General features: G+C 34.2%; 1 protein-coding gene across 1 annotated transcript in view; it reads left to right on the top strand.

Moving 5' to 3' along the window:
* LOC141348566 (protein dispatched homolog 1-like) overlaps positions 1 to 19134 on the top strand; it is a 66972-nt gene extending 47838 nt beyond the window's left edge. The window contains exons 3-4 of the mRNA XM_073852845.1: positions 11802 to 12326; positions 19026 to 19134. Of these exons, the coding sequence (XP_073708946.1) occupies positions 11802 to 12326; positions 19026 to 19134 (634 nt within the window). The remainder of the gene's footprint in view (positions 1 to 11801; positions 12327 to 19025) is intronic.
* Positions 19135 to 27449: the final 8315 nt, after the last annotated feature.

The following is a 27449-nucleotide window of genomic DNA, read 5'->3' as shown; positions in this document are numbered from 1 at the left end:
TCTGGAAGACCGGCGCAGAGTTTTGGGCCATTCCTCAAAGGAAGAGCCGAACACACTCTGAAATAGACAGTCACTCCGATCTCTCATCTTTTTAACAGCTTATTTCTGTCTATACATTAACTTTTGTAGAATATATACTCTATAAATATAGGTTCAAAAAGGCAGGCCATTTAAGATGTAGATGAGTTTCTTCAACAAGTTTGGAGAAATATAGCATTTCATCACTTGCTCACCAATGGATCCTTTGCAGTGAATGGGTGCCGTCAGAATGAGAGTCCAAACAGCTGATAAAAACATCACAGTAATCCACATAACCACTCCAGTCCATCAGTTAATGTCTTAAAAAGCCAAAAGCTGTGTGTTTGTAAGAAACAAATCCATCATTAAGATGTTTTTAACTTCTAACCATTGCTTTTGGGATGCATTTACTAGAGTAAAATTACTTGTCCCCAATACCCATGTTTTGTTTTTGCTTAAAACAAGCCAAAATATCTGCCAATGGGGTAAGAAAAATAATCTTAAATTAAAAAACAAGATTATTTTTCAATACCCACTGGCAGATATTTTTTCTTGGGTAATTTTTTTTTCAGAAAACAAGACATAATATCATAAAGTCGTTTTACTTGTCCAATAAATGCATCCTGATTCAAGAATTTTTAGGTATTTATACTAGAAAACAAGACAATAATACTAAAGAAAAATTTCTTGCAGTGTAATTTGGCCAAAAGCAAGGGATTGAAGTTTAAAACATCTTAATGATGGACTTGTTTCTCACAAACACACATCTTTCGGCTTCTCAAGGTGTAAACTGATGGACTGAAGTGGTGTGGATTACTTGTGGATTATTGTGATGTTTTTATCAGCTGTTTGGACTCTCGTTCTGACGGCACCCATTCACTGCAAAGGATCCATTGGTAAGAAATTTCTCCAAATCTGATGAAGAAACAAACTCATCTACATCTTGAATAACCAGACTTTTGATTCAAGAATTCTTAGATATTTATACTAGAAAACAAGACACCAATACTAAGGAAGAAAATAATTTTTTGCAGTTGTACGAGTCTGTAATCCATAAAAATGCTTCCTTCAGTGACAAAGGTCCATCTCCTGTTGTCTCTCACATCAAAATCCAGACACATATTTGTTTAGAGCAATTTTGGACTGTTTTGGCTTGTAAACGGTGCTTGATCTGTGCAGATCTCTCTAATTCAGACCAGACCACTTTTGAATTATGAATTATGAACTTGCAACAGTTTGAAGTTAAAAACGTCTTAATGATGGACTTGTTGCTTACAAACACACATCATTCGGCTTCTCAAGGTGTTAACCGATAGACTGGAGTGGTGTGGATTACTTGTGGATTATTGTGATGTTTTTATCAGCTGTTTGGACTCTCATTCTGACGGCACCCATTCACTGCAAAAGATTGGTGAGCAAGTGATAAAATGCTAAATTTCTCCAAATTTGATGAAGAAACAAACTCATCTACATCTTGAATAGCCAGACTTTTTGATTCAAGAATTCTTAGATATTTATACTAGAAAACAAGACAAAAATACTAAGGAAGAAAATAAGTTTTTGCAGTGTATGAGTCTGTAATCCATAAAAATGCTTCAGTGACAAAGGTCCATCTCCTGTCGTCTCTCACATCAAAATCCACACACATATTTGTTTAGAGCTGTTTTGGACCAGACCACTTTTGAATTATGAACTTGCAACAGTTTGAAGTTATAAAAAACGTCTTAATGATGGACTTGTTGCTTACAAACGCTTATCTTTCGGCTTCTCAAGATGTTAACCGATGGATGGAGTGGTGTGGATTACTTGTGGATTATTGTGATGTTTTTATCAGCTGTTTGGACTCTCACTCTGACGGCACCCATTCACTGCAGAGGTGAGCAAGTGATGGAATGCTACATTTGAAATCAATCAGGCTTCAGATCAAACGACATGCCAAGCGTATATAACCAACCTACCTGCACAAAGCATAAACTAAATGATCATTCGTCACATTCAGAACAGGGTTTCTGCTCTCGCTCGCACCTGAGAGCCGTTAGGCAACACTTGTATGAGGAATGTAAATCAAGAACACACTCCCATATTTCATTTCCAGCCAAACGTCCCATCCCTCCCTACTTTTATGGATCGACATTTTTGTAGCATAGAATAAAAGGCCGCATATGAATGTGCTTGGGCCCGCCGCGTGCATGGCTTACGTCTGCAGCCTTGTGCGCTAGTGTTTGATAAACAACGACGATTAATCCGAAAGCTTTGACTAAATTAAACGCTACTGTCAATATACTTTTCTTATTAGACGTCTAAACATTTACTTGAGTTCTTAAGAGTTCCCAACTGTTCCGCTTTGATCCGCTCCATAATTTGTTTAGCTTGTATTGATCTGTATCCAGCGCAGTAAAACACATGTGGGACTCAGAGGGCCAGAGGAAGCAGCCAGGAGTCGTTCGTCCTCATTTCAGAGAGGCGTCACAGAGATTTGGTCCCTTAGAGTTTGGGAAAAAAGACACCAGGAAACCCAAAGGATTCTCGGTTCGAGTTGTCAGAGTTGCAGATTAGAGAAAGCAAACTTCTAATGTATTCTATTTTTATCAATACCTTCCTGTATTGAAAAAAAATATATAGTTGACATTTTTCTTGCCATCTTCACTGCAGCGCATTCTGGGATTGCCTTCTTTGCAATATGAAATGCTGGCTTAGAATTTTAACAAGCATTATGTTTCTATGCATCTGTTTTGCAACCTTGCTATCTATCAAGGGAGCTCACTAGGTTTTGGAACGGAGCTGTTTTTAAAATGCTGTATTTTTCACTTAGGTGGCACTAACTAACTCTCAATATAAACTGATTAGAAACTGTTACCTTATTGCATTTATATAAAGGTACTATCCAGGGCTTAGACAACAACACCACTCTGTGACCCTCATCCTTCTGTGATGTTCTTTTTCTTTTCTCTTCCCTTCTTTTTTTTTCTTCTCTCCCGCTGTGTTGTTGGCTGACCTTGTCAGCTTTGATGAAGTGCTGGCGATCGATACAGAGTTCGCCCGGAGCGCTTTGATTACGGCTTCATCCAGTTCCAGTGCCCTCTCTCTCTCCTTCTCTCTCTCTCTCTCTCTCTCTCTCTCTCTCTCTCTCTCTCTCTCTGTCTCGCTCTGGAAGCCTCTTCTCTTTGAAGTTCAGCTGCCTGTTGTTATTTCAGACGGGCATTTTTACTCAGACCCTCATAGTCCTGCAGCTGAACATGAACATGTGGAGTTGGGATAGATCTGTCTGTTTGTATTTATATCTTTCATTCTATCCTTCCACCTGTCTGTATTTCTAAATATTGGTCTTTCATTCCATTCATCCATCTATACATCCACCTATTTATCCATACATCCATCTATTCATTCATCTTTGTCTTTTGTTCCATTTGTCAAATCCATCTGTCTTTTTTCCCATACATTCATCCATCTATACGTCTTTTAATCCATCCATTACCATCTGTCTATCCTTCTATTTTTGATCCATCTATTCACCAACCCATTGATCCATCCATCCATCCATTTTTCCCTTTATCCATCCATTATTTGCTTCATCAATCCATCCATTTGACTTTTAATCCATCCATTCACATATCTATACATCCGTCCATCCTTCTATCTGTTTTTTGATCGATCCATCTATCTATCATCCCTCAATTTTTCCATCCATCCATCCATCCATCCATCCATCCATCCATCCATCCATCCATCCATCCATCCATCCATCCATCCATCCATCCATCCATCCATCTGTTTTTCATTCCAGCCATCAAATCAATGTATTTTTTCCATCCATCCATCCATCCATCCATCCATCCATCCATCCATCCATCCATCCATCCATCCATCCATCCATCCATCCATCCATCCATCCATCCATCCATCCATCCATCCATCCATCCATCCATCCATCCATCCATCCATCCATCCATCCATCCATCCATCCATCCATCCATCCATCTGTTTTTCATTCCAGCCATCAAATCAATGTATTTTTTCCATCCATCCATCTTTTGTTCCATCCATCCACCCCTATTTTTCATTCCATCCATTCATCCATCTGTCTTTTTTCCCATCCATCCTTATATCATTCATCCATTTTTTACTTCATCTATCCATCTGACTTTTTATCCATCCATCCATCCATCCATTCGTCTTTTGTTTTATCCATCCATCTTTTGTTCCATCCATTCATCTATCCATCTATCCACCCCTCTATTTTTTATTCCATCCATCCATTCATCCATCTGTCTTTTTCCCCATCCATCTATATCTATCCATATATCCATTCATCCATTTTTCACTTCATCCATCCATCTGACTATTGATCCATCCATCCATATCCATCCATCCGTCCCTCAGTTTTTGTTTTATTTCATCCATCCATCAGTCTTTTGTTCCATCCATCCATCTATCCATCTATCCACACCTCTGTTTTTCATTCCATCCAACAATTCATCCGTCTGTCTTTTTTTCAAAACCATTCATCTATATATCCATTCATCCATTTTTCGCTTCATCCATCCATCCGACTTTTGATCCACCCATCCATCTATCTGACTTTTGATCCATCCATCCATATCCATTCATCTATCCCTCAGTTTTTGTTTTATTTAATCCATCCATCAGTCTTTTGTTTTATCAATCCGTCTTTTGTTCCATCCATCCATCTATCCATCTATCCACCCCTCTGTTTTTCATTCCATCCATTCCATTCCTCATTCCTGTTTTTCATTCCATCCATCCATCCATAAATGTAATGTAAATGTAAAAATATAAAATTGTAGTTATATGTATTTTGACTTTTTGTTCTTGTGTTGGAAACATCAGTTTCAGTATTTCTTGTCATTATTTATTAGAAGATAAAAACACTTCTAGTCTAATCACAAATTCCATACTCTGACATTGTACCATTTGCAGAAGAACAACTTGCGTTTCTCAAATTACAAATCCAAATTATTTATCATAATGTGAAATCATTAGGACCCTACAGTATGAATTGCTTTCAGTATGATCTCATACACTGGTGAAATCTGAAATAAAACCAAACGCAAAGATTGAAATCGAGACGTATAACAGCTCTGCCATATTTTGCTTCATATTCATCTCTACTGCGTGCGTCCGACCCTTCAATAAATCAATGCAGCGCCGTGTATTATAATGAGAGCGCTCTGATTGGCCAACCGACCGCTGACGTCAAGGATTCCGTCGTTTGCAGTGTAGGCAGCCCGCTTGGCTTTATGGAAGCGCTGTAGTGTTTGTTGTGTCGCGTAGATGGAGTGTTTGAATGCGCTCCGTTGTTCTCAACAAATGCGCGACGTAACTCGTTCCTTTCGAAAGGATTACAGCGTTTTATTGCGATCGAGGAATGCTATCCTGTCTCCGGTTACGAAACCGTGTTTTTAGAGCAGACTTTGGGTTTGTTTACGGAGTTTCGGACGCGTTTGTTTGGATGTTTGTGGCGGAAAAGTTTGTCGAGTCCAGAGGTAGTAAATAACGCGGTTTGCAGAGACTCTTGGCGCTTGAGCTGGTGTTAGACTGAATGATAAACCGACTGATGAAGACATACGAACACAATATATGATTACATCTGAACCTGTCTCACCAAAAAACTCAGTTTTAATCAGTTTTGTGTGTTGGACTCGTGTAATGAGTCTGTAAGGAATGGAAACCTGGGATCTGTCCTAAGCTCTGTAAGTTTGGCTTTTGTTTATGATTAACATTTGATCTATCTATCTATCTATCTATCTATCTATCTATCTATCTATCTATCTATCTAGAGCAACTAGCTGTTAGATGCAATTCTGTTGGGATGTTCTATGAATCAGTAATTTAGTTTTATAAAAAGAAATGTGTTGTTTTTAATATGTGTGTGTGTGTGTGTGTGTGTGTATATATACCAAAAATCATTAGGATAATACGGAAAGGTCATGTTCCATGAAGATATTTTGTAAATGTCCTGCCGTAAGTATATAAAAGCTTCATTTGAACAACTTTAAAGGCGATTTCCTCAATATTTAATTTTTTTTTTTTGCACCCTCATATTCCAGATTTTCAAATAGTTGTGTCTCAGCCAAATATTGTCCTATCCTAACCAAATATTCATCATTGGAAAGCTTATTTATTTAGCTTTGATATGATGTATAAATCTAAATAAAAAAAACGACCCTTATGACTGGTTTTGTGGTCCAGGGTCCAGTTTGAAATATAGCTATTATAAATGTCATTGCATTAGATAGCAAACTATCAACACAAGCAAAACACTTGGCAATTTTATACAGGTTGAAATGCGAAAATAATACATATAGTGTTGAAAACGAAGACAAAACAGTACATTTCAAGCATAATTCATCTCTATATCGAAGAACTAAAGCACTCCAGACAACAATGGCTATGACAAATTAGTTAAACATTTACTCGAGTCCAGCTTTGTCATTTTTAATCATTTGTAAACGCTACCATTCAAAAGTTGTTCAAAATGTTTTCAAAAGTCAACCATATGGTAAAAAACGTGAAATATTATTACAGTTTAAAATAGCTGTTTTCTAGGTGAATCTATATTAAAATTAAATTTATTTTAGCGATCAAAGCTGAATTTTCGGCATCTTTACTCCAGTCTTCAGTGTCACATGATGCTTTAGAAATCATTCTAAAATGCCGATTTACTGCTCAAGAGACATTTCTTAAGTTTTATACAGTTTGAAATGTTAAAATAATACATGTAGTGTTGAAAAAGAAGACAAACAGTATTGTGTGACTTTGTAAAACGTTAGTGTGAAAATGTTGATAGTTAAAATGATGAATTGCACCTGTGTTTCCTCTGAACTTGAGGAGAACTGATTACATCCACTAAAAACCAACGAAACACCAGGCAAAGAGACTTTAAACATGATTAGACATGCAAATACAGACACTTCATTTGATATTTCAATCAGAAGTGTGACTTAAGTCCCTAAATACTTTGAGGCCACTGTATATATTTACAGTAAAAGTGCTTCTGAAAAACCAATGATTAAATTTTTCCATCTTCCCAACAGAATGCAAATTTGTTCCCTGAAGGCTATTTCTGATTGTTTAAACGTCTTGTTATCATCTTCCTCCAGCGCAGAACGGATGCACGAGGCGTTCAGCATTACACTGAGCATTCATAGCGCTGCACATGTTTTCCCTCCCTTGGGTTTCCCTTTTCAGAAAGCTCTCTCTATCTGCCTGCTTTTTAAATGGATGCGGTTCAGCTGCGAACACAACCGGATTTGTTGGGTATTTTGGACGCGGTGTTTACAGGACAGTCAGAGGGGAAACCTGCTCACCTCGGTATCAAACGAGATCTTTCATGATCCCGGGCACGTCGTTCTTTGGTGTGCGGTTGGAGGTGATCTTCGGTTTCCATTGGAGTCTTGCAGGTCTCCACCTGTCACGTAAGAACGTGGGTGATTTACTTCACAGAAAGCGCTGACCATGGCGTCAGTGTTTGCGTCTGGGCAAACTTCCAGAGTTGCGAGCATGTGCGTTTTACCTGAGTAATACGGTTGGATCTTATTTTACTGCGATATGCATGGCGTGCGCCTTAAAACATCCAGTGAAACATTTAATATCGCAGAGGCGGTCCATGTCATTCCTCTGCAACAATTTCCTGGCCATGGGGGCTGAAATTCAAGCATACCATGAAACGTCGACGACTCTGCTGTCTGTCCAATGTGTTTGAACCTGTTCTTTTCAATCAGACAGCGCCTTTGAAATTCGCTTTGTTCACAAAGCCATTCTTCCTTATATTCCGCTTGGGTTAGTAATCGAGAACCGGTTCTCAGTCTGTGGTTGAATGACAAAATGAGAAAAAAAAAAATGATTTCCTTGAGGTTTACTTACAGTAGCAGTTCTGGAACTATAAACCCTGTTCATTGTCTCATTAGAGAAGATTATTTTAGAAATAACTTTTTTTTTTGTGTCAAATACACTATTAGTCAAAAGTTTTTGAACTGTAAGATTTTAATGTTTTTTAAAGTCTCTTCTGCTCACCAAGCCTGCATTTATTTGATCTAAAACACAACAAAAGCTGTAATATTTTTACTATTTAAAAGAACTGCTTTATATTTGAATATATTTTTAAAATATAATTTATTTCTGTGATCAAAGCTACATTTTCAGCATCTTTACTCTAGTCTTCAGTGTCACATTATACTTTAGAAATCATTCTAATATGCTGATTTGCTGTTTAAGAAACATTTTTTTATTATTATTATTAATATTTAAAAATATATTTTTTCAGGATTCTTTGAGTAGAAAGATCTAAAGATCATCATTTATTTATTATATTTAGAGGGTGAAAGAAATTTTAGAAATTACTATTTTGCATGGATGTTTTAAATTGGTCAGAAGTGATGATAAAGATATTTATAGTGTTATTAAAAAATTCTATTTCAGATAAATGCTGTTCTTCTGAACTTTTTATTCATTAAATAAATTAAAAAATAATAATAAATGTTTTTTACTAAGATCCAAACAGAATATTACTGGCGACTGGAGTAATGATGCTAAAAATTCAGCTTTGAAATCATAGGAATAAATTATATTTTAAATTAAAATATATTCAATAGAAAACAGTTAAATAGTAAAAATATTTTACTGTTTTTGCTGTACTTTGGATCAAATTAATGCAGGCTTGGTGAGCAGAAGAGACTTAAAAAAAAATATTAATCTTTTGACTGGTAGTGTATATTACCTTAATACTATAATTTAATATTTTAATTATTATATTAATTTCCGATTCCTATTCTGCCGTTTTGCTTTAAATCAAAGTTTGTAAAGTTGTAGTTCTTCATGGAGTTTGTCAGGTACATGGATTAAAACATTTTAACAAGGAATTTAAAAAACCTCTATGGAGGAAAAAAAAAACGAAGGCTATCAAAAAGAATTGAGAACAAATGACTCTTATGAGTCAGTTCTTTTAATTGAATCAGTCTTAAACTAATAAAGCGTTGGTTTGAAACTTGAATTAATTTTGAATTTGAAATGATTCAACCTGGAATGTTGATGAGTTAATAACAACGGAATCTTCTTTTAATTAGAGTCAGAACCTGAATTGTTACATTTATCAACAAAATCTAAAACCATAAAAAATAAACTTTAACTGAAATAATGAAATTAAAAAAAACTATTTTATTTTGGCTAACTGAAATAAAATGACTATAAACAAATAATAAAAAGGGAAAAACACAACCAATTTACTAAAACTCACAAGAAAAAAAGAAGTTGAAACATTTAAAATAGTAAAATGTTAAGGGGCCGTTCTCACACAGTGTTTTTTCCATCCCAAAAAAAAATTAAAAAAATAAAATCCATTGTTTCCATTGTTTTTCTATGTAAATGTGCTAGACGGACATGTATGACTGTCGCACTTGCTTCTTTTGTAGCATCTTGTACACAAGCAACACATTTTTTAAGAAGTGCCACACATCAATGTCAGTTCCAAAACAGTGGACCAATCAGAAGACCCCAGGGGCGGGTCAAGCATTTCTAAGCTTTTGTTTACACCAAGTTGGCATGGCAACTGTTTTATTTGAACATGGCGAAGTTCAAATAACTTTTATACCAGTCTAAAGTTGACTACTGTAGACTTGCATAAAAGTATTCAGTATTTTTTTTAAAGCACTTAAAAAAAAATTGTATCTTTTTTTTTCTGCTGTATTGCTATCTTTAAATTAATCACTAATAAAACGTCATAATTGTGTTAAATAATCGTGATTACAATATTGACCAAAATAATAATCGTGATTATGATTTTTGCCAAAATCGAGCAGCCCCAGTGCTAGGGATGCACCAATCATGATTTTTCATGGCCGGTTCCGATACCGATTTTTTTTTTACAAGCAAGCTGGCTGATTCCGATACCGATTTCCGATTTTTTTCAAAAACAAAAAGTTATGCAAGTAAATTGGCTATTGAATCAATACCATCTGACATCTGAAATTAAATAAATAAAAAAAATTAAATTAAATACATTTTAAAGGGGCTATATGTAACTTTCTGAAATTTGACCTCGCGACTGGCACCTGTGGCCAAAAAACGGAACTGCTCTTCCTTTCTGCTCGCTTTGCATCGCACGCTCCGCTGCTAAGAAGTCAACATTATGTTTACAAAAGAAAGAACAGTCAACGCGCGAAAAATCTGACCCGACAGAAAATAGGAAAAATAGGATACAGGCTTATAGGTGCACCCACTGTGAGCTGACAAGGTGTCAGTATGCTCATCAGGAGATGTTTGAGTCATAAATGGTCAAATAAAAAGGCTATTACTATTATTTTGGGGAAAAAGTTACATATAGCCCCTTTAATAAGTAAAACATGCTTTTAGTAAAGTAAAACAGTAAGCCAACAGGCAATTTAAAGCAAAATAATAATAATCATTCTTAACAGAACAGACTTTTATTTTTGGCTTTTCAAAAGTAAAGTAATTCTTGTTTTGTTTTGTTTTTTTTACAAAAAGAAGCATCTCAGCTTTGTCTCAAGTGAGTCCAGAGGTTGCGTTAGACTTCCACATTGTCTGTCATTTTGACGGACAGGGTCGTAAAAATTCTGTCAATCTTTTATTACCCGTCATTTTAATTTTCATATTTTAATTATAATAACACATTTAATTGCTTTTATTTTTGTTCACATTTTCATTTTTAACCATGAACCTACAGGGCGAGCATACTGTATAGGTTTATGCACTTATTTATGAAGAGAACAGAAGAATCTCAGTGGATCTTGCTGTTTTCAGTTCAGGAATTAACAGTAGTGTGCATAACTAATGAATCACAATAAGCAATTAAGCTCTGTGCTTTCTTACTTTCAATATGAAAAAGTCTCAGATTTCAAATTCTGTCTATTTCATCAGGAAATTCAAGCAATAAATACCGTTTTGGTGCTCTTTAATGTGGCGTGAGACCGCTGTAGTTTATACTGGGTGCTCGCATGCGCGTATCAAAAGATTCCTCGTGACAGTTTAGTTTTTGTTCTGTATCCAGTGCTCTGCTGCCACATTGGAGCGCGCTCGCACCAACTGGACAGGTGTGGGAATTACAGTTTTAATTTACAACAGATCACCCGCAGTGTAATCTGTCAAAATGACGGACAGCCTTCAGATTTTTCCGTCACTGATTAAAAAAATCCGTCAATGACAGACAATTTTCGGTTAACGCAACCTCTGAGTGAGTCTGTTTCTTTTTTCATCTGTCACGTGAGAAGCTGAGCTGAACAAACGTTCGCTGTCCGTGCTTGTGCAGGGCGAGGACAGGTACGCTCGCGCAACTTCAGCGAGCACAGGAAAGCGGCTGTCCTTTGCAGACATTGCAGTTTGCAATCTTCACGTCCTGCTCACAGATTTCGAAAAAACCTCCACACAAGTGACATGTTTCTGAATGAATCGAATGCCGCGGGCCGCTTACACACTTCCGGAAAAAAAACGGCCGGGATAAAAACGAATCGCGTGTTAAATGCAAAAACCGTCCGGTTTCGATTTATGGCCGGTCAACTGGTGCATCCCTACCTAGTGCACGCCTCTGTTTGATCGTGTCACGTCATTGTTCGGTATCATTTATTTGGCCTTTTTGCTTATTCATCCGAACACCGAAAGAGCTTTTTTTTTTTTGCTATTTTCAGCTGAATAATTTCAGTTGCCGAACATTCATTGCATCCCTAGTTAGTTAGTTATTGGTGACCGTTATTGTAAACCGATTCATTTGGATCACTGTGCACAAATAACCGTGACTGTGTGTTTATTTGCAGAGTAAGGTCCCGATCAGCGTGTGGTCCGCGGACAGGAAGGATCATGGCCCTGAGCGAGGGCTTCACCACCAGCAATGGCGGATCCTCAACAGGCGCCGGTTACCCCACAGCAAACACCATTGAAGAGCCGGAGGACGAGCAGGAAGTGTCTGCATCCACGCAGCCCAACGAACAGACCCAGCCGATGCGGTCGCGTCAGAACGGAGGGCTCAAAACCAACGGGACCGTACGTCCATCTACTCCAGGCTCTGCCTCCTCTTCCTCTTCCTCGTCGCATGTCACAGACTCTCAGAGGTTGGCTGTGCTGCTGCCCAATGCGCTGCCGCCACCCTGCTGCGTTTACTGCTCGCCCCGGCAGCCCGTCTGCTGCAACGGGAACCCGCAGGATTGCGCCCTCTTCCAGAGCACCGTGTCGTCCGCAGCGCTTCACATGGGGTCTTGCTGCGTTCAGGGTGTGCGCTGTTTCTGCATGCAGCATCACTGGCCAGAGCATCTCCAGAACCAGCCTAATATGGCCACACTGAGGTGAGCTTCTGCGTTTTGTTGCATTGAAACTACATTGTATGTATGAAGTGTTGTTTGCAGGTGTTCATGCTCTCAGACAGGCATTTGTTTTTACGGCAACACTCGTAACATCACAATGTATGCATGGGCGAAAGCATAGTATACATTTCAAGCATAATTCATCTCTATATTGAAGCACTCCAAGCAAGTAAAAAGGTTAAAAATGTTGGGAAAAAAATGAAATATTTTTGCAGTTTAAAATAGCCGTTTTCTATTTAAATATGTGTTAAAATGTAATTTATTTTTGTGATCAAAGTTGAATTTTCAGCATCGTTACTCCAGTCTCCAGTGTCACATGATCCTTCAGAAGTCATTCTAAAATGCTGATTTGCTGCTCAAGAAACATTTCTGAATAATTGAAAACAGTTGTGCTGCCCAGTATTTTTGTGGAAACTGTGATGCATTTTATTTTTTAGGATTCTTTGATGAACGAAAAGTACAAAAGAACAGCATTTATTTGAAATAAAATAAAAAAAAAAAAAAGAATTCTAAATGTCTTTAATGTCACTTTTAATCAATCCTTGATGAATAAAAATATTAATTCCTTTATATTTAAAGAAACATTACTTTGCCTACTAGCTAAATAAAATAAGCACTAATTTAGCTTAAACTGAAATAAAATTAAATCAAAGTTGAATACAAAAAGTATTTTTTAAAGATTTTAAAGATCTTGTGACACTGAAGACTGGAGTAATGGCAGATGAAAATTCAGCTTTGCATCACAGAAATAAATTATATTTTAAAGTATATTAAAATAAGAAAATGTTATTTTGAATTGCAATAATATTTCATAATCCTCTTTTTCTGTATGTTTGAGCAGAGAAAATTCAGCTTTGCATCACAGAAATAAATTATATTTTGAAGTATTTTAAAATAAGAAAATATTATTTTTAATTGCAATATTTCATAATATTCCTCTTTTTTCTGTATTTTTAAGCAGAGAAAATTCAGCTTTGCATCACAGAAATAAATGATATTTTAAAGTATATTAAAATAAGAAAATATTATTTTGAATTGCAATAATATTTCATAATATTCCTCTTTTTTCTGTATTTTTAAGCAGAGAAAATTCAGCTTTGCATCACAGAAATAAATTATATTTTAAAGTATATTAAAAAAGAAAATGTTATTTTGAATTGCAATAATATTTCATAATATTCCTCTTTTTTTCTGTATTTTTGAGCAAATAAATGACAATTTTAATGAGCTTAAGAGACTTTTTTTCTTTTTAAAGAAATCGATTTGATTTGCTGTCTACCATCAAATAATGATTATTAATCAGTCTGTGTCATATAAATGTGTCTATCACTACTAGTATTGCTATTTCTGACTTCATGGCATAACTGCGAATCGGTTTCAGAGAGCAAAAGTTACATAAAGATTCAGAAATGATGCAGCCGAGACGAACGGCAGCCGATCTTCCTCCTGAGGAATGATAAATGGCTTTTGTTGACTGAAAAAGAGGGAGCTGACATGTAGCCATCTGGGGTCACGTCACATGTTGAACCCTTCCCGACACGCTTCATTTACCTGACCAAAACCTTTCTTTTGCGTCTCCCACCCTGCCCTAACCAGGTGCAACACACTAAAGCCAAAACCCAATGGGATTTCAGATGTGCAAATGACATTTTGTTGGTCATTGTAGTTTCTGCACCTCTCAGCTGTTAATTAAACATCAAATGCATTCTGATTTTAAAGTGATTGACTTTCACTTAGGATAGAAACGATGCTTGAAATGATGCTTAACGCTGGAAATTTGTCTTGTCGTGTCTGCGTAAGTCAACAGATGCTTCAGTCAGTTCGTTCAGCTCCTTTTCAGGATGATGTTTGATCAATGTCAAACCCCAAACGTTGATAAATTTGTCTCGGTGTTTAAAGAATCACATGAAGCTTCCAGTTCTTTGTTGCAGGACAGGCTTGGAGGATATTCACGAAACATTTCTGTGTGTGTGTGTGTGTGTGTGTGTGTGTGTGTGTGTGTGTGTGTGTGTGTGTGTGTGTGTGTGTGTGTGTGTGTGTGTGTGTGTGTGTGTGTGTGTGTGTGTGTGTGTGTGTGTGTGTGTGTGTGTGTGTGTGTGTGTGTGTGTGTGTGTGAGTGACAGCTGCAAGCCCCGACCAGCCAACGAGCCTGAAAATGATCTTTGTGTTCTCAATTTCATGGTGTCATTTTGAGAAGGCTTTATGCGTTATTAGGAACAACAACTGTTTAGTTTGTGTCTCTCAATCTTCTGAACTTGAAATCCCTCACTCTGACATCTCCATTTCAGTTTAAGCAAGCAGATGCTTTACAGGAATATTACTAAATTAACTCAAGGAAGCATATTTAATTTTTACTTAAATGTTATTATAAATATTATTTATTTGGATAGATAAATAAAATAAAAATCTGTAAGTATATTACTGTTTAATCATAACTGTTTATTTAGCTAATTAACTAAATGCATACAAAAACGGGCAAATAATATTATTCTCTCTCTTTTTTTTTTTTTTACTTCTGCTTCTATTTCTATGATTTCTTCAATTTTTGATTTCTTCTATTCGACTTCTGACTTCTGCTTTGTCGTCGTCTTATTTTATTTTTATTTTGGTTTGTTTTTTGGCACTTTGGTAAATCTTTGGTAAGTTTTTTTTTAAAGGTTTCAAAAAAGGTTAAATATAAACAATATATCAATATTTCTTATAATATAATATAATATTATTATAAAATTGTATTACATTAAAAATATAAATATGCTTGTGTTTAAATAAAATTGTATTGTAATAAAATATTATATTTATATATTGTTTTATTATTATAAAATTGTATTTAAACACAAGGAAGCATATTTATATTTTTTAAATGTCATTATAGATATTATAAATGGCTGAATATTTAGCAATTCTTTTTAGTGCTTGAAACTTGTGAGTATTATAATAAAAAAAAATATATTATAATGTTTTATTTAGGGCTGGGACACGATTAATCGCGATTAATCGCATCCAAAATAAAAGTTTATGTTAACATACTAAATGTGTGTTTACTGTGTATATTTATTATGTATATATAAATACACACACATACATGTATAGCCTTTAAAAAATACTTATATGTGTGGATAGTTATATTTGTATTTAATTTAGATTATATATAGAATTATAAATATTTTATTTATTTTAATTTAATTTTTATTTTCAGTTTACTTTAATATACATGTTTGTGTGTGTATTTATATATACATAATAAATATACACAGTAAACACACATTTAGTATGTTAACATAAACTTTTATTTTGGATGCGATTAATCGCGATTAATCGTGTCCCAGCCCTAGTTTTATTATATAAAATGTTTTTATTTTAACTCAGTTTGTTCAAGGTTAAATTAACACAAGGAAGCATTTAAAAATAAATGTATTATAAATATTACTTATTTAGCTAAATCTAACTGTTTAAATCATAACTTTTTATTTAGCTAACAACTAAATATACAAAACACCTAAATATTTAGTTTTTTAAAAACTTTTTGTGCTTGAAACTTCCATGAGAATTATAATATAATACAAACATTTAAATATTTATTATAATATTTTATTTAAACTCAGTTTTTCAAGGTCTAAATTAACGAGGAAGCATATATATATATTACATATATAGCATATATATATTACTATTACATATAACTGTCATTATAGATATAAATAGCAAAATATTTAGCTGTTAAAATTTTTTAGTGCTTGAAACTTCTGAGCATTAGAACAAAAAATAATATAGAAATATTTATTATAATATTTCATTATATAAATTATTTTAACTCAGTTTTTTCAAGGTCTAAATTAACCCAAGGAAGGATTTTTTTAAAGATATTATTATAGATATTACTTTAGCTAAATAAACAAACTATGTTTTACTTTTAGTGCTTTTTTTAAACATTTTCAAGTTATGGGACAAAAGTGTGATTAACATATTTTTATTAGTACTTTTAGTGTTTGGCATTTTAATACTTACCAAAAAAAAAAAAAATTTCTGGGAAGATTTTTGACCGATATGACAAAAGAGTTATTAAAACTTAGAATTGGTTCATTGAATTGGCCAGACTGAAGGGATTCCCAGAATTGAATCAAACTCTAAAACCATTTTTGCTAATGTTGTTTATATCAAAGAAGCTATTAAAACATCTGTCTTTGCTTTTATACTCACGAGTTCCAAAGCAATGATGGATTTTTTGAATTTAATACACTTGCTGAAAGTGTAGCAGAACCATCATGAATATATTATTGTAAGTATTAGATTTTTTTTTTTTTTTTTTTTTGGTCCAGCCCTAGGCTACACATTTCCTTTTGGTGTTTTTGGAAGTTGACTTTCGCTTAAATGCGTAATAAATGCTGTCATTTGTTTTCTGAATGTGTCACAGTCCTGGAAAGATTGATATGCAAACACTACAAGCGTTTAATCCCCGACTGGCTCGCTTTAGCTTCGAACTAAAAACACACGCGGTCGAGCGGAACCGCTTGCTTTCCAAACCCCTTCGGTGCTCGTCATCTTCCACAACGCCAGTCCACTTACTTCAGAATTACTTTTGGCAGCTCAATTGCATTTTAGCACTGGCCAAAGGATGTTTTTTTAAGCTAAATGCTGCCATAAGCTATTTTATTCAATGCGTGTATAAAAATCTTAAATTTTGGGTGTGCTTTTGGATTCAGTCACAAGCTATTACGACAAGTTTTAAGAAGTCCTGTCAGGTTCTGTACAATGTTAAAGGAATGGTTCACCCATAAAAAAAATGCTCAGTCTCAGGCCATCCAAGATGTTTTTTAAAGGAACAGTAAAGAAGATTTTTAGTTGAAACCGTGGTCCTTGGTGACTCATAAAATGCAAGTCAATGGCTGCCGGCACTTTGAGAGTCAAAAAGGTCTTATGAAGCAAAATGATTGGTCTGTGCAAGAAATGGTTAATTATTTACCACAATATTACCTGTAATCCAGAGCCTCAGGCAAATTTTTTGTTTTTTTCGTTGTTAATGTACAAAGATGAGCTAATGAAGACTAATTTATTCGCTTTATTTGCTCCTCAGACATTCTTTTTTTTAAATAAAAGAAGCATCGTATTTTTTATACTGATCCACATTTGGTTTTTGACCACTGAAAATGTGTACATTTTAACGATTAACTCCTGGAGCCGTATTGAAGTTCTAATATCTCTGGAACAGAATCTCATAGGGCATTAAAAATAAAGATGCCAAAAGGAAAGTTTGTTAAGACCCAATATCTAAAAGGGCATTCAAATATCTTTAATACTGCTTGAGATACAGGCATACAAACTTTGGAGAAAAACGTGAGAGAAGCGCTGTTTCCCCATTTTTGAATGGTCACCATTGGCACACAATGCAACAAAGATTGCTAAAGTCAACAGATTTTACTAATAGAACTACCAATCTCTGTGTAAAAATAACATTATAATGCTGCCATCTTTCTAAAGTCATTTTTAACCCCCTGTAACTTGACTCTGAATCTAAGGTGAAAATTGCCATTTTGACCTCCCTCTACAAAATAGTGGATTACTCCGTAATTATTCATCCATCATATTTAATATTTTGGCTTTTATCACTAGACATGTCTGTCTGTCTTCAGAATAAATATTAGCAAAATCAAAAATTTGAGCAGGGGACCTCTGGTTGAGTTTTTTTTTCTTCAGTAGAAGTAGAAGATTTTTAGCTGAAACCATGGTCCTGGTAATTCATAACATGTAAGTCAATGGCTGCCGGCACTTTGAGAGTCAAAAAGGCATAAACAAGCAACACAATTAATACCCGTGGCTCCTGGTGATATTTTGAGGTCTTATGAAGCAAAATGATTGGTCTGTGCAAGGAATGGTTCATTATTTACCACATTATTACCTGTAATCCAGAGCCTCAAGCAATTTGTTTTTTGTTTTTTTGTTGTTAATGTACAAAGATGAGCTAATGAAGACTAATTTATTCACTTTATGTGCTCCTCAGACATTACTCTTTGAAATAAAAGAAGTATTGTATTTTTTTTAAACTGACCCACATTTGGTTTTTGATCACTGACAATGTGTAAATTTTAACGATTTACTCCTGGAGCCATATTGAAGCTCCAATATCTCTGGAATCGAATCTCATAGGGCATTAAAAATAAAGATGCCAAAAGGAAAGTTTGTTAAGACCCAATATCTAAAAGGGCATTCAAATATCTTTAATACTGCTTGAGTTACAGGCATGCAAACTTTGGAGAAAAACCTGAAAAGTGCCATTTTGTGAATGGTCACCATTGGCACATAATGCAACAAAGATTGCTAAAAATCAACAGATTTTAGTAATATAGCTACCAATCTCTGTGCAAAAATAAGATAATGATCCTTCATTTTGCTTCATAAGACCTTGATATATCATCAGGAGCCACTGGTATAAATAGTGTTTTCCTTGATGTTATTTTTTAATTCTCAAAAACTGGTAGCCATTGACTTGTTGACTTGACATGTTATGAATCATTAAGAATCGTCCTTACTGTTCTACTCAAGAGAAAAAGTCATGGTTGATTAATGGCACGTTTTCATTATTGGCTGAACTGTCCCTTTAAGAGGTTTTTAGCTTGTTTTGAGGTCAGAACAGCATGAATAAGAGGTTGACGCATCCGGAGTCTCTTGGTGTATATCCTGGTCCAGGCTGCGTGAGGAACCCGTAGAGCCGCTGAAGATGCCCAGTGAAGATCAAAGCCCACCTGATCCCATAAACCACGATCAAAGACGGCGAGCAAGCAGGACCCAGTCATAACCTCAAATTAGGCCGATGTCTAGCTAGCTTATTCTCGTTTACTAAACAGATTGAAGCCTGTAGATGGGCGAGGGAACAGCTGGAATGTATTAAGTCGATCTGGGACCGTCTTGTTTTTGATGCGAGCGCTACAGGTGCAGTTATTATGATCCCCATCAAAGAGAGGATCCTTGCAGCAATTGCACTTGAAGGTTTTTGGTTTGCTTCTAATAAATGGTGGCTTTATTCAGCAATGTTTCGTCAGGAACGGCACAGCGCGTACAGCTGGATCAGGATCTTCATGTATTTGACATTTACATAGTCATTAGTAGTAGAGATCGACCGATATGAGTTTTTCTATAACCGATGCCGATGTTTAGAGGTCAGGGTCAGCCGATGGCCTATATGTGCTGCCGATATCTTGAAGTTCTCCCCTTTATTTGCATGCTAAAATGTCACACTAATAATAAGTGGATGCATGCATCATTTCTAAACTTAACATCATGAACAATGAACACAATGAACCATCTTTCGGATCTTGATTATAAAAGATTTAACCAAAGTTAACCAAAAAAATCTAACTGACCAAGTATTAAATGTATAAAACAGATAATATAAAAACTGTCAATCATTTACCTTAAAGTTTAAGAGCTGAGATTAATGTTAAGATTAATGTTTTAAATTTAATATTTCTGTATTAAAAATTTTATATAACTGAGAGGACCTGCCAGCAGATGGCGGCAAGACACTGATTTAATTACTGAATCATATCATTCATTTGATTCGTTCGAACAGCTGATTAATTCCTGAATAAAGCAAGTGACTCTCTTGATGAATGGAAAATTGAATCATTTCACTAGATTCGTTTAAAAACGCACGTTCATTCATAAACTAAACAACGCTGTGTTTAAATGGAGATGCACAGCGGCTCAGTTGTGACTTGTTTCAGAATACTTTTGATGACAAAAGAAAGCAAAATCTTACTTTTGACGATGAAATAAAGCAAAATCAGGCAATAGTGTAATCCGCCTGCCATCCACACGCACCTATATCTTTCTCTGATTTAGCAAACCACACATGATCTTCCTATTACAATTATTCAAATTCTTAGTTTTGCATGATAATATGATGAATGGATGGTTCATTTTAACAGATGATCTTTACATCGCTGCACACTTATATAGGCTTAATCACTCGTGCTTTTAAGCCAAATCCATGCTGAAAAAAAATAACGTTTACTGACATCTGGACGTGACCATATATGTATAAAGTACAACAACAATAACTTATTACTACTTTTTACTACTACTGTTATTATTATTATTATTATTATTATTATTAAATACAAATATTATTATTGTAATTTAATTGTAAATATTTATGTATTATTACTATTTTATTATGTTTATTACTACTGCAAAGTATATATTTTTAAGAAAAATGTAATAAAGGCAATAAACAATTTATTATTAGTATTTGTATTACTACTGCTAATACATTTATTAAACAAAACAAATTAATATTGTAATATTTTTCTGCAAAACAAATATTTTTAGTAAATAAATATTGTAATTATTATTTTATTCTTTCTAAGTACAAATGCTAAACTTAATGTCCCTATTGTAATATTTCACTGTATAATAAATAATGAAGAAAAATACAATAAAAACAATAAACAATTTTTTGTATTTTTATTACTACTAATGCTAAATATATATTGTACAACATATATCACTGCAAAATAAATATTTTTAAGAAAAATATAATATCATAAATTATTATTATTTTGTTATTGCTAAGTATAAATGTTAAACAACATAAATATTGTTATTGTAATATTTCACTGTATAGCGTTTTTAAGAAAAATATAAAAGCAATAAACAATTTATTATTTTTTTTAGTATTTTATTACTAGTACTGCTAACAATTTAAAACAACAGATATATTACTATTGTAATATTTTACTGCAAAATATTTTTAAGAAAAATATAATATTGTAATTTATTATTTTATTATTGCTAAGAATAAATGTTAAACAAAAGAAATATTGCTATTGTAATTTCACTGAATAATGTGTTTAAGAAAAAAATAAAAGCAATAAACAATTTATTAATAGTTTTACTATTTTATTATTACTACTGTTAAATACATACATTAAACGTATATATTACTATTGTAATATTTTACTGCAAAATAAATATTTTGAAGAAAAAAAAAATTATATTGTAATTTATTATTTTATTATTTCTAAGTATAAATGTTAAGGCAATAAACAATCTATTGTTTTAGTATTTTTATTATTAATAATACTAAATACAAATATTAAACAACATTAAACATTTTAAATTATTATTGTAATATTTTACTGCAAAATAAATATTTTAAAGAAAAATATAATAATGCAATGCAAATATAATAAGCAAACCATTTATTATTATTTAATACTTTCATTAATGCTAAATACAAATATTAAACAGCATAAGACATTTTATTGCAAAATATAAGCAAATTATGCAATAAACAAAAATGGATTATTTTATTATTATCGCTACTAAATATAAATATGAAAACATCAAGAAATATGGCTATTATGCTATTTTATTTTACTATAAAATAGAAAACAGGGAAAAATCTAATCCAATTTATATTACTACTACTAATACTACCACTAAATTAAAAATATTAAAATGTAAAACTGTAATAATTTTTAAACGTTAAAACATCAAGCTTTTGTTTTGGCAGAAAAATTTCTCTTTTGTTGACAATAGATTTCCAAGCGCTTTTTATTACAAGTTTAGGAAAGATGGTTTGTACATGTATAAGATCTAAAATTATTTTACTTTCATTTCAATTAAAACATGCAGCTCCAGAAAGAAATTTTCCGTAGCAGTCCGTCTATCAGTTTTGGCATCTCTCACAGTCTCAGCTCTTACCTGTCTCTGCTAATTTCCTGCCTTCTCCTTTCATTTCCTCTTTTCCTGGTTGTGTTTTCCAGTCTCGTTCACACTCAAAACCTCCTTTTCACCTCCACCTCTTGAATCGCACACCCTCCTATGAAGGTAAAGCTTGTGATGTTGTTTTTTTATTCAGTGTTGTGTTGCAGAGACTCATGGGAAGTACTGTCTGAGGTCATGAACTTCTCGTTCAATCTTGAGGCCTTAAACAGAACCTGAATTTAGTAAGAAATCAAGCCCAGCCTTTGAGTAAAAGAGAGATTTGACAGAACTGCAAAGAGCTGCATCTGGATGTTGCACGCAAACAAAGAGCTCTGCCTGCGGTGTGCTGCTCGCTAAATGAGTTTGGCCCGTGTCTAGACATGCTTGATATCAAAGCCGAGCCTCTGTTGCTATTCACACACTCTTGAGTTGAATGAAATGATTCTTGAGACTTTAATGGTAATGTGCCAGTGATTTTTGCTGGTAATTTGACTCGTGCACAGTTTCGTTCCAGTATTGAGAGCTGCTACAGTGAGCCTCTTTTAGTCGACACAAATGAATGAATGTGGTTTTAGCTATAATGCAATAGTATTTAATACTGAGCAAATTGTTTTCATTTGCACTTTATCTGTGCATTATCTATTTCTGGCTAAGTTGGTTTGGTGATCTGAGACAGTACAGGAAATTTTAGGCTACTTGGCATTTCTTAAAAGTATTGCTTCAGACTAGTGGAATCAGTGTTGTCTTCGTCGACGATGACGATGACGAAATCATTTCGTTGACGCCACGTTTTTTCATGACGATAACGAGACGATGACGAGATAAAAATGGCTCGTTGATGACTAAAACATGACGAGACGTGTGTGAGTTTTCGTTGACGAGACGAGAATAGACAAATGTTAGTGGGTGGTCCGTCAGACGTTTAAAATGCACAACATTTCTGCTTATTGTGCATGCCAATCAAAACCTAAAACGTATCTGCCGCTATGGCAAGCCGTTTTAGCATTAAATACTCTTTGCCATACTAGTATGGCAAGCCGTTTTAGCATTCCATCCTTGTTTGTCTTTTATGTTTTAAAACATTCCTTCATTATTATAATTATTGGTGAAAATAGTCGATCCGGAAGCTTACATTGTGTTGAACTATAGATCTGCTATTTTCAGAACTTACAAGTGACACTACCCAACAGCAAAATACTTACTGACCTACATTAATTTGTTAAAAGACTACTTTTTCCCCTTTTTTGACTAAAACTAGACTAAAACCTTTTTGACTTTTCGTCGACTAAAATTGGACTAAAACTATCACATTTTGAAGTGACTAAAATTTGACTAAAACTAATAAGCATTTTAGTCCAAAAGACTAAGACTAAGACTAAATCTAAGATGGTTGTCAAAAACAACACTGAGTGGAATGAACACCTAAAACAAATTCTGAAACATGATGTTTTGTGTTCATATGCTTCTCCTATTTGTACTTTTTACATTGACTATCACTCTATATAGACTAAAACGATCAGATAAAGTTCATTTCAATAGAGATGAATGGATGCTTTCAACTGATTTCCTATCGAACTGTCACCAACTGAACTGCAGTGCTTCAACTATCTCAGATATAGTGGATATAGGTACAAACTCCATCATAATGCACAATATTTCCATCTAACATGTATTTTGAGGTGCAGCTCGTCATATTATTAATGGAGTGTTTCACTAGTTAGCAGTAAACTGGTTAACTCACCTGAATATGTTCGTCTTTCGAATGGAAATATTGATATTTTATTTGTAAACATCATACTTTTTTGGATTATTTCAGTTAATGTCTTATAACTGTTGAGCTAAGCCTCAGTAGTAGTAGTACTGACAGCGCTGTGTAAACATGGCTGAAAACGCATGGCACAAACTGAATCAATTGAATGAGTCATTTACGCTGGAACCGATTGATTTAAAATCCTGACTTCGATCATTCAGTTCAAGCGATTCACTCGCAAAAACAGATCAAAAGAGCCATTCATTTTAGATTTTTGAAACTCTGAATCAGTTATACCATTGCGTTGCAAAATGATGTTTTTAAAGCGCATCAAAAATCATTTGATTCAGATCGGAACTTCAGTTCAACGCTCGACAGTCCCGATCTGAAATGATGGTTTGTGCATTTGGTTCAGATTGAAACCTCGGAGAGGATATGTGAATCATTCGATTCAGATCGGAACTCCAGAGTGGGTTTGCAAATCTTTTGATTCAGATCTGAATGTTGGAGTGGATTCGCAAATCTATTTGTGAATTAAATGATTTGCGAGCTTTGAAGTCCTGATCTGAAATGATGGTTTGCTAATCATCATTCATATCGGGAACACGGATCGCAAATCATTTGATTTAGACCGCAACTTCAGAGTGCGGATCGCAAATCATTTCAATCGCGATTCACACTCCAAAGTCCCGATCTGAAATGATGGTTTGCGAATTTGGTTCAGATTGAAACCTCGGAGAGGAAATGTGAATCTTTCGATTCAGATCGGAACTCCAGAGTGGGTTTGCAAATCTTTTGATTCAGATCTGAATGTTGGAGCGGATTCGCAAATCTATTTGTGAATTAAATGATTTGCGAGCTTTGAAGTCCTGATCTGAAATGATGGTTTGCTAATCATCATTCATATCGGGAGCACAGATCGCAAATCATTTGATTCGGTTTGGGATTCAGAGCCAGTTCGTGAATCATTTGATTTAGACCGGGTTAAATGATTCTCGATTCACGCTCCAAAGTCTCAATCTGAATTGATGGTTTGCAAATCATTATTCAGATTGGGAGAGCAGATGTCAGAGCAGAATCATTTCATCAGAATCAACTTCGGAGCAGATTCATGAATATTTTGATTCAGATCAGAAATTCAGAGTGATCTGAAATGATTTGCAAATCATCATTTCAGAGCATGGAATTAAATTGCCAATCTGTTTGATCTGAATCAAAAGATTCGTGAACCCACTCTGGAGTTCCGATCTGAATCAAATGATTCACAAATCTGCTCTGAGGTTTCGATCCAAATCAAATGATTCGTGATTCGCTCTCCTGCTCTGAATAATGATTGGCAAACCATCAGTTTAAATCGGGACTTAGAGTGTGGATTGCAAATCATTTGATTCAGATTGAAACTTTGAAGTGGGTTTGTGAATCTGGTAATTCAGATCAGAACTTCGGTGTGGGTTTGTGAATCATTTGGTTCAAATTGGGACTTCTGAGCTGATTCATGAATCTTTTGATGCAGATCGGAACTTTGGTGCGAGTTTGCGAATCATTTGATTCAGATCTAGACTTCTGAGCGCATATCACAAATATTTTCTTTCTGATTTATTTTTTTTAATGAAACATTACAAAACATCAAACCGTTAAGGCAGTACAGTTATTAAAGAAAAAGAAAGAAAATACAGAAACACAAGTTTTTTTCCTTGAAAACAGAAAGAAAAGTCACTTACAAAATGACATTAGATGAACATTTGAATAAACCTCACCAAATTGTCTTTGTGTGGTTAATTGTCAAATACAAGTAAGTGAATAAATCTTCCTCAGAAGAGTGACAAAAACAGCAACTCACTTCTGTCTGACTTATTATAATTCTGTCCATAAGCGTTTTGTGAAATTTGGATGAACTCATTAATCACTTTACACTTGAATAGTACTTTATTTGTCATTTATACCACAGCATGTGTGTTTTGGCCACTTCAAGTTAAATACAAGTGCAGAAAAATCAGGTTAAAGACCTCTGACCTCTCTCTGGGATCACAGAGTATCACATTATTCAAAGCGTGTTGTATTCTGCATTCCATAGTTTGGAGTTGAAGCTGTCGAATTCTTGCAGTAGGAGGCCAATAGATAATGAAGATGTTTCTTGGACAGCTTGTAACTGTTGGCCACAGTGTTGAAATCCAGCCTCCCTGTCTGGAGTCCATATATCAACGTATGTCAAAGCAAAGAATGCGCAGATATCAGAAGTCGACCTCTAGACCTCGTGGATACAGCCTTCTCCGTTTCTGAGCAGATGCATGTGTGCACGTCATTCACATGTGTGCGCTCTGGTTTGTTCTCTTGGATTATTATAACATTAATGCTGTTAACATTTTAAATGTCAGTCTGAAGATTTAACATCATTCTAATTTGCAAAATGTTTCATATACTTAAAGCGGAACGTCCTGTTTTTGAAAGAAGTCCCTCAAGGCTGCATGTTTTAATCAGTAAAATGGTGAAATATTTTTACTATTTAAAATATCTGTTTTCTATATGATTATACATTGAAATGTAATTTATTCCTGTGATCAAAGCTGCATTTTCAGCATAATTACTGCAGTCTTTAGTGTGACATGATCCTTCAGAAATCATTCTAATATAATGATTTGCTGCTCAAGAATTTGATTATTATCTGAGTTGATCACAAACATTGATTACATATGATTTAATCAGTTATAAGTGTTTGACTGAACCTTTTTCCTGCTCTTTTTTGACCTCTGACCTTCATCTACCGTTTCACCCTGTCACCACACTGTTGTTTGACCCCACTTCCTCGTATTTTCTTTATTAATTAACCCCTTGATCTGTAAACATTTGTTAGTTTTTACAATAATAACATTTCTGCCACAATGAGTGATGCAGACCACGTCAGACGTGGTTTTGATGTTTTAGAATTGCTTTTTTGCACTATTCCAAAAATTTGAATTGGGAAGATTTGAATTTTTAAAATTCAAATTTAAAAAACATTTTTAAAGCAAGTAGAGATTTTGAACTGAATCAAATATGCTCTTAGAATTCTCGCAATAAACTCGCAATTCTGATTTATATTTAACAAGTATGAGTTTACACCTCACAATTTTTGGTTTATAAAAAATAAAATAAAATAAAAAATGTAATTGCAACTTCTAATTAAACAATTCTGACGTTTTTCCCACATATCACAATTATATCACAATTCTCACTTGCTGTTAATTCACAGTTCTGATGTTTTCCCTCAGAATTCTTCAGAGTTTACATCTCACAATTCTGTTTATATATATAAAATGTTGTCTCGTAAGACATCAAATATTTAAATACTAATCAATTTGTGATGTTTTTCGTGAAAACATTGAGTTTGACTTTTTTTTTTTTTTTTTTTTTTGCAGTTGCGAGTTTATGTCCCAATTCCAACTTTTTGCTCAGAATTGCAAGTGAATGTCTCAATTTTAAGTTTACATCTCACAATTCTGTTTATTTGAAATAAAGGTAATTGTGAATTTTTTTTTTTATCTCACAAGTATCTCACAAATATTAAAATATTAATTAATTAATTAATAATATTTTCGAGAAAAAAAGTCAGAATTGTGAGTTATGACTTTCTCGCAATTCTGGCGTTTTTTGTGAAAATTGAGTTTGCATCT

Source organism: Garra rufa, chromosome 13 (genome assembly GCF_049309525.1).
Source record: "Garra rufa chromosome 13, GarRuf1.0, whole genome shotgun sequence".
In the NCBI taxonomy this organism is placed as follows: domain Eukaryota; kingdom Metazoa; phylum Chordata; class Actinopteri; order Cypriniformes; family Cyprinidae; genus Garra; species Garra rufa.
This window is presented reverse-complemented; position numbering and strand designations above follow the sequence as displayed.